The sequence below is a fragment of the Melanotaenia boesemani genome, chromosome 14 (genome assembly GCF_017639745.1).
Source record: "Melanotaenia boesemani isolate fMelBoe1 chromosome 14, fMelBoe1.pri, whole genome shotgun sequence".
In the NCBI taxonomy this organism is placed as follows: domain Eukaryota; kingdom Metazoa; phylum Chordata; class Actinopteri; order Atheriniformes; family Melanotaeniidae; genus Melanotaenia; species Melanotaenia boesemani.
The window spans coordinates 7,009,772-7,018,453 of record NC_055695.1 but is presented as its reverse complement, the minus strand read 5'-3'; the positions used below and the strand labels follow the sequence as shown (position 1 = coordinate 7,018,453).

Here is an 8,682-nt window from a genome sequence, read left to right as displayed (position 1 = left end):
CAGAGCCAGGCCCATGTCCCCAAAGCAAAGCTCCTTCAGACAGTGAAGGGAATTGCTTAAGGGACAAAACAGGACACTAAGTTATTGTCTTTTGCACATCAGTGCTTGTTTGTTCACAATAAAATACCCACTGCCTATTTGTTGAGTGGTTTATTGAAAATATATTTATAGTCAGAGGTGTAATAATGTAGTTTAAGTAGTTATGGATACCATATCATGAAAATGAGATAAATGAGACAACTACTAATACATTATTTACTTAGTACTACTACTACATTGTTAAGAAGACAACAAATTGGGATCATTACATCAGACACCGTCAATAACACGGAAAAACATCATTATTCACAGACATAAAAAAATGTATGTATGTATTTGCTAAAAAAGAAAAGGACTAATGTGATAAAGGAGAGACAAAAACATCAGTATGTAAAGTCTTATTTTGATCAAATAACATTTGTTGTGTTATGAAATTTTATTTATTAATTATGAAGAGACAAAAGATTCAGCACATATGATTTTATTAGAATGACCACACACAGCAATGAATCAGATTATGCTTTGCTGTTGGTTTTTCTGCACATTTTAATTAAGCTGAAGTCACTGACGTCTCTGGCAGGTGGGCAGGGTCATCTCACCATCATTACACTGCTGACGCATTAGTACATCACCGACACGTTCAAATCCTGGTTTACATTTGAATGTCATGTGATCACCATGTAGTGAATATAGTTTATCTAATCCTGTTATTTTGAAATCAATGTTATTGTCATCAAAGTCATCTTGACTGACAGTGCAGGGTTCTGCAAGAGAATAAAAACAAGGAGTGTTTTTGTCAGTAAGAAATATGACAAAAATCAGAATAAATGACAGAAATAATAATGTACATGAACTTTTGTGAAAATGAAACAAATTGTTATTAACTATATATTACATGTTATATACAGTAATAATAACATGTTGTATTCAAATTTTAAACCTTTAGAGCTCGATGTAGATATTGTAACTGAGAAATAGATTACAGCTTTGTATAAACCGTTTGTCTCACACATTAATCCTGTTTAGATGGATGAAGAATTTTCTTAGACCACATATAAGATTTACTGTGGCATCTACTTTGGATTCTCCTCCTCATAATTTTCAAGAATTTTAATTTTGTTAATTCCCTCTCGGGTAAATTAAAGACTTTACAACAAAAAGTTAGAAATAGTCCATGTTTTAGGCAGTGACAGTCCTGTCATATTTTAGAAATTCTCCTGTCTTTATGAGGATGTTTGCTGACAAAGTCAATGTTTGCCACTTTAGGGGTTTTAGGTCTTAACAGGTAAATACAGAACTGTATGATGACCATCCAGAATTTTAACCTGAAAATTATTGCAGTCTTCTGACAGTTTTCTTAAATGTTTTAACCATGTGGCCAGTCTTTCACAGAATAACACACCCCATCTTTACTTAAAGACTCAGCCTCCTTGGGATGTTCTTTTCATGTCTAATCATGTTATAGATCTGTTCCTAATAAACCTGATTAGTTGTAAAATGTCCTACTAAATTAGAATTGATTTGCTTTTTGCATAAAATTGTAATGTGATTAAAAGCAGGATCATTGTGCAATAATTTCTTTTATTGGGTATGATTTGGCAATTATTGATTTTATTGTCTTCAGTGATCTTCAATATTTTAGCAACATTTCTAAAACATTTATAAAGTACAAGTTCTACTGTTGTGTGTCATCAAATATGATCCTCTTTATAAGCTGTGTATTTAAAAGATAATATGATGATAATATGGAGTTGTTATTTGTTCCTAACATAATTTTTCTGAAACAGAAGTGAAATGGAGCATTGAGAACAAAGATTAATTCTACCAACATAGAATTCTCCCAGAATGAAATATTAGACATGTTTTAACTGCAACTTACTGAGACATCTCATCTCTCCAGTCCAGATACCATCCTTGCATGTTTTGTATGGTTCACCCTCCATTATGTGGTAAGCCTGACATCTGTATGCAACTCTCTCGTTATGTGAAAAATGACTTCTGCTTTCCAAGAAGTCTCCATATTCAAGGACCGGTGGTCCTGAACAACTTGAAGTACCTACAAAAATGTGGGTAATCGGAGAGAAAATAAAGCTCAAGATGTTATGTTGTCCCAATTATCACATTTCCACCCAGAGTCTAAATCTTAGACGTCAGTCCCCAGTTTCACTCGACACTTTGTTTTCAAAACGAGATGTCGGCTCTCTCTGTCTCTGTTACAGGCATGTTTGAATAAAACACCAACAACAGGAAGGATAAAGACTGAATGAATGCTGCTTGAGAATGAATTACAAAACAAACAAACAAACAAAAACAAACAAATAAACAAACTGTTCATTACGGATTTTTTTCTTCTTTTTATCCATCAGAAATGTGCACATTACTGGTCTTTCAACAATTATTTGTTTTTCTGCAATTTCATAAAATCCAAGCAGACAAGTGAAAATTAATTACTTAAAGGAAGAAGAAGAAATTTGGCTAGAAACTAAACAATGGAGCAACAATAAATGTATGACGTCTTAGTGTTGCTGTTTGTACTTTTGTGTCCAAAACTAATACAGTTTTCATCAGAATATGTTAAGTATAAGCAGTATAGAGGTAGCGAGATATCTAACATATTGCGCTACGATGCGTTCTTCATCTCTTCATTACTGGTTGGTCTGTTTGCTTTCACACTGTCAACGGCTCAGGGCTCATTTCACATGGACCAAACAACCCTAGCATGAATACGCTCTAAATGTAGACTAGCCAGGTGTTACTGAACTGAAGCGGGTCCCTCAGGCATTACTTTTCAGCAGACTACATTGGAACTTTTACATCCCTCACCAGACATCTCCAAAACCATTCTCAGCTTCACTCATGTGACCCTTACAACTCACGAGAATTGTTATGACTCACTTTTAAGAACATGTTGATTATGAGATTGATCTAAAAGTGCAAAATAAAGTCTTGTTGCCCTTTTCTTTAAATATCTTACATTCTTCTGGGAAGAAATAAAAGCATTTTGCTACGTTACCATGGTTCCTCTTCTCTATTAGTGCACAGCTGAACTGGGTGTGAAGATAGTTAGCAGCTATGAGCAAAGTAAAGGTGGAAATTATTTTAACCAGTAATCTTCCCGCTACAATGAAGAGACCAAGTATGGAGAGGTTACACTCAAACTGGTAACAAAGTTATGGATTATGTAGAGCTTGAATTTTTCTGTGTATAAAGTTGATCTAAAAGTTTGATGGAAAGGCACTCTAAATCATGTTGAATCAACGTAACCTCCAGTTTAGGTCAACATACCAGAGCAGGTTGGGACGGGGGAATTCCACTGTCCAGTTCGCAAGCACTCGATTTCTCTCGAGCCTCTCAGCTCGCTCTCCTTATTGCACTGGAAGCGTAATTTATGTCCAGGTTGGATTGGTTGATTCAGCAGTGGCAAACCAGAAACAAAGAGACGAGGGTCCATCACGCCAACTTCACAAGTGGGATCTTAAAAAAACAAAAACAAAATAAATAAAAACAGATCAAACAGATTTTTCTTTTTCTTTTAAGGTTAAAAATAACTTTGTGTGTTTAGATACCCATTATAAAAATGCAATCAGCAGCTTCAGTCGTGGTTTGTGAGTTTCCAGTCTTTGATTCTCCAGTGTTGTTGTTTAGCATCAATTTATTTATCTTTTAACTGGGATTGTAGATTCAGACTCCACTTATTTGACAGCCAATAAATGACATGACTAGAATTATACCTGAGTTTACACACAGGTATTCAAATGAATATCTCTGTTTACGTTTGTATATTTTTTGATTCTTTTATCAACTTATTTTTTATTTTTTTTATTGTCATAAACATCATTTAAAAATTCACATTGTTTTTAAAGTTGTAGAGCAGCCAGCACATCAGCATATTCAAACGCTGGAAGAACCAATCTATTTTTTTTATCTCCTTCAATATCACACATATTTGTAAATATCATTACAATAATTGTTTATTAAAGGACAGATTAATATTACTGTTTTTATTATATAATAAAAATAAATACAGAAATATCTTCTTTATAAGACTTTAGAACACTTTGGATGAAATAAAACTTACATTTTTAAACATTTCTTTAAGGTTGGACTTTGACTTATTACATAGTGCAAATCAGTACCATTTTTCTGTTGATTTGTTAATGAAACTCAATAATCTATGCCAGTGATGTCTTGAGATTTGAAATATTTTCTCTCAAGAAGAAAATTACTTCTGTTTAAAATATCCCTCCATCTCATGTACCTGCTTAATCCAGTTCATAGTTGCAGAGGGGCTGGAGTCTATCCCAGCAGTTATCAGGCAGCGTATAACTGTAGAGAGTATAGAGGCAACGTGCACCCTGGACACGTGACCAGTTCATCACAGGGCCCACACTGACACAGACACCCACTCACAATCACTCTTGGGGTAAATTTAGAGTCACCAATTAACTGAACATGCAAGTGTTTGAATTGTAGGAAGAAGCCACAGAACCCTGAGAGAACGTATGCTTGCACAGAGAGAAAGGGTAAACTCTCTTTAGCAAGGCACCAGCTGAGATTTTAACCAGGAACCTTCCTGCTGTGAAGTGACAATGCTGCACAGCTCCATGCAACCCAAGGTTGCTACTTCTGGGAGAAAGAAAAGCATTTTGCAAAGTAATATTTTTGTCTTTCTGCATTCCTCTAATCTTGCAAAGTTAAATTGGATGATAAAATATTATTTAAAGGCTATGAGTAGAGCAAGAGTGGAAACAGTTTTAAGCAGTAATAACTTCTACACTCATAGACCACCAAGTATGGAGAGATAAAACACTCACTGATAACACAGTTGTGTAGAGACTGATTTTTTTTGTTAATAAAATTTATGTAAAATCTAAATGTAGAGGCAGTTTAAAAAAGAAAGGAGGTTAAATGAACTTAGCCCCTATCATTGTTGAACATACCAGAGCAGGTTGGGAATGGGGAATTCCACTGTCCAGTTTGCAAACACTCGATTTCCTTTGAGCCTTTCAGTTTGTACTCATCACTGCAGAGAAAACGTAATTTATGTCCAGCTGTGATGGGCTGATTCTGAGGTGGTAAACCAGCCACAAAGAGATTACTGTGTATAATGCCAAATTCACATGTGGGATCTAAAGAAAAAAAAAAAGATGACTTAATGCAAAGCAATATTAGCTTTACTTGTGTTTATTTGGTGGATTTGTTTGGTAAACATAATATTTTGTTCAGTTCATTTTCTTAAGGTTTCAAGATTTTTCGCAGTAAAACTCAGTTCAGCTGTAAAATTACATTTACTGCAAACATAAGAAATGACTGTAATAAACGTATATACAATTGGTTTTTATATATAATAATTAACAATGTTTCAATAATTGAATAAACCCAGGAATTTAAAATAAATAATTTTAAAGTCAATATTTGACATGTTTTCTCACAGCAATGTAACAACTATGCACGTGTGACTTCCATACCATTTTGTTGTAAAGACGTCTTCACATTCAGCCACAGGACAAAAAGCCAAAGACGGAGACGTAGTTTCATCATGAAAATTCAGATTTCTGAATGTTTAAAAAAACTTCCTGGGATACAATCTGTAAAGTTACTTTCTCCACGGCTGAGTTGCACAAAATCCTATCTCTTGAAAAGAGAAATAGACACCCCCCCACCCAAAAAAAACACACACACACATATTTGCACACACAGTTGCTGCACTGGCTTGTGTCCTTGACATGTTTATGCAAGATTAAATTCAAATAAGGTTAAAGTTCGACTTAGGCCTTGTTAACGGTTTAAGTGACTCTGCTAAAGTTGTTAATTATTTACATGTTTCATCCACACATAACCAACATTTCGGAGGTCTAAAACTGCTAATCTCATAGTTAGTTAGATTGCGTATGTGGGCGGTTTCTAGCTTCAGGCCAAAAAACTGACAACCTGTTCAGCTGGTGGCAAATTGTTGCTCTGCTGAACAATGAATTGGATAATTTGTACGTTTTGTAACTGTTGTACATTTTACTGTTTTTACAAAAAGATGCTCATAAACCCTTGTGGTTATTTCCTATTTTCTCTTCTTCTTATTGTGTTTCAGTGTCTTCACTGCATCAATCAAATTGAGTGAGAAGATGCTTTGCACCAAATTTAATAGCTACTTTCCATCTGCAGTTTCTGGGCAGGTAAAAACAATAACAACTAGAAGCACTCAGAGAGTTTAGGCTAAGCCATTCTAATTTTGTTTGCCAAAAATTGTGGGCATTATTATTTTGTTAGAAGCTCTCAAACTTTAAAAAGAAATAAAAGAAATAAAATAACAAGCACTGATTTCAGTCGTGGTTGGTACATCAGTTAGGTGAGTTACTGCTTGTTTCGGGTTATTGTTTACATTGCTAGTGTGGGGCTCTGTTGTTAGCATGTTCTCTCTACAACCAGTTGAGGTCATGATGTGGGTCACACCCACTGTTTACTGCTCAGGGCAAAGCAGAAAGAGAAAATTAAATCCGTCTTGCATTTGTCAGCTTCAGATTATAAATCTTCAGTCTCTCTTTATAGATCACATAGTGAACCTGCAACTTTGTTTTCTGCCACCTACTTTCAGCTTTTTGACATTCATGTTTTTCAGCTCTTACCAGCGTGGCATTTCTACATTGAGCTCTCTTTTTGGCAGTGATCACTTTCACCTTGGTGGAAGGAATGACATCATTAATGCTTGTAATTTTACCATCGAAATGATCCACAAACTCATTAACTGAAACCAAGGGAAGGTGGGGTGAGGGAGCGAAAGCTTGTATAAATATTGCAGTAGTATTTTCCATCAATGTAGACAACAGTTTTTCTAATAACCTGTTCTGATAACAACATCCAACCATCACCACAACCTTGGAAATATTTAGACCTTTAGAGATTACTAGATCCAGACAATGTGTTTCGCATCTTTTTTTTCTTTTACATGCTGAGTTAGACCAAATTTGTCATGGAAAACAATTATACAGAACCAGTTATATGGAAAAAAACATACCATAGAGCAGAGCACAGGGGGTCGCTGAGGCTTTGAACATTAGAGCCATTGTGATTAATGTCCACAAATTTTCCCTATTTTAACAAAAAAAAGTAAGGCTGTATGTTGTCTATTCATCTTTGGCTTTATCAAAGGACAGGACTCAACCAGAATACATTATTCATGGTGTGAATCTGACTTTTGAAAGCATAAAACCAAGCATGGTTTCAGCATGGGGTGGGGCAGGGAGTCCATGGATTTTTAGTATATGGATGAAGAGCGTCCCCGTGGAAAAAAGGTTGGGAACCACTGCCATAGAGTGATTTTGGTTGTGCAAACACAATGATTTGTTTACACTTCAGTGAGAAAATAATCCCAAGTTGTGAATGAACTAGGATGTTTATATTAAGTCATTAATCCTTAATTAATGAAGTTGTTCCTAATGGGAAACTTTATTTACAGACAGCTCCCCAAACAAAAAAAATTATAACAGCAAATTATAAAAAACCCCATTCACATCAACAAACAGGACTTTCCAATAAAATCACCAAATAAAATCCACTGTTAAACAAAAACAGCAGACACAATATGATCCTTAAATAAAATAGCAAAAATAACTTAAGTAGTAAAAGTTTAACGTTACTCATGGCCAGAACGAGTAAGAAATGATTATGGGACAATTGATTTGAAGAAGGAGAAAACCCTTTATGTCAGTGGAGTCTGAAGTATTGTTTCAATTGAAAAACATCCAGTGTTACTACCTATCACTGCAATAATACATTACATCTGTGACACTGTCTTAAGATCACACAGTCCTCTTGAAGTTGTCCTTTATTCACTAATTTTCTTTTAATGTTAATGTTTTACGTTTGAACTGACTTAATGTTGAATGTTGAACTTTTTTTGCTGCATCAACTGGAGGAGTTAATTTATGTATTAATAACTGTAAATGTAAATGATAAAAAATGAAAACTGTAAAGCATTCCTATCTATCTATCTATCTATCTATCTATCTATCTATCTATCTATCTATCTATCTATCTATCTATCTATCTTTAGCTTTAGCTTATAAGGACTTCTGGTTACTGTTGGAGAAAACCTTAAAAATGCACAAGTAATAAAGAACAGGTACTTCTTCCCATAGTATTAAAATAGGCAGGTACTAATTTCCCACTTTCCTAATTAATACGGTACTGTTCCACACATTTTCTTTCTACCTTTCTCTTTAGGGTCTTCTCCTGCATGTTCTTTGATGGATCAAAATATGACAGACTACTTCTCTCAGTTAACTAATTTATTAATTACAATTGATATGAGAAATGTGCAAATACAGAATTCTGGATTCGTATTGTCTGTCCCCTGGACTAATACAATACGGAGTCTGCTGCTGTTACAGTCAGAACTCCCTCTAACTGATCCTGGAATCCTTATATAGGGGTCTGAATCTACACAGTTTTGCTGACTCATGCTGGAGTTGCAGAAGTCTGTTGAGTGCAATCACAGATGTCTACCCCCCTCCTTGTGACACCCATCCATTTGGTGGCTTCTTTTGTTCTGGAAAACAGGGACAAAGAAAACACACACAGACAAACAAGGTATCTCCTCTGAACTCCGGTCGACCCAGAAATCTCCCTTAAGGGTAACATTCCCCATGC

The 8,682-nt window shown here is 35.0% G+C and overlaps 2 protein-coding genes across 2 annotated transcripts in view; both read right to left on the bottom strand.

Annotated features, from left to right (window-relative positions):
- Positions 1–504: 504 nt before the first annotated feature.
- LOC121652534 (coagulation factor XIII B chain-like) overlaps positions 505–8,682 on the bottom strand; it is a 20,519-nt gene continuing 12,341 nt past the window's right edge. The window contains exons 15-16 of the mRNA XM_042005332.1: positions 1,919–2,051; positions 505–803 (exon numbers count right to left, since the gene is read on the bottom strand). Coding sequence (XP_041861266.1) covers positions 601–803; positions 1,919–2,051 — 336 coding nt within the window. The 3' untranslated portion in view covers positions 505–600. The remainder of the gene's footprint in view (positions 804–1,918; positions 2,052–8,682) is intronic.
- Positions 3,103–5,626, bottom strand: LOC121652541 (E-selectin-like). The gene is made up of 4 exons (XM_042005351.1): positions 5,508–5,626; positions 4,980–5,168; positions 3,352–3,513; positions 3,103–3,257 (listed from the first exon to the last, which is right to left on the bottom strand). The coding sequence occupies exons 1-4, from the start codon at positions 5,578–5,580 to the stop codon at positions 3,217–3,219; spliced, it is 465 nt and encodes a 154-aa protein (XP_041861285.1). The 5' UTR covers positions 5,581–5,626; the 3' UTR covers positions 3,103–3,216.

Coding starts and splice junctions, on each gene's coding strand:
- LOC121652541 (XM_042005351.1), bottom strand. CDS start 5,580: ATGATGAAACTACGTCTCCGTCTTTGGCTTTTTGTCCTGTGGCTGAAT. Junction 5,169..5,507: donor GACGTCTTTACAACAAAATG/GTATGGAAGTCA, acceptor TTTTTTCTTTAG/ATCCCACATGTGAATTTGGC. Junction 3,514..4,979: donor CCCATTCCCAACCTGCTCTG/GTATGTTCAACA, acceptor TGTTTTTTTAAG/ATCCCACTTGTGAAGTTGGC.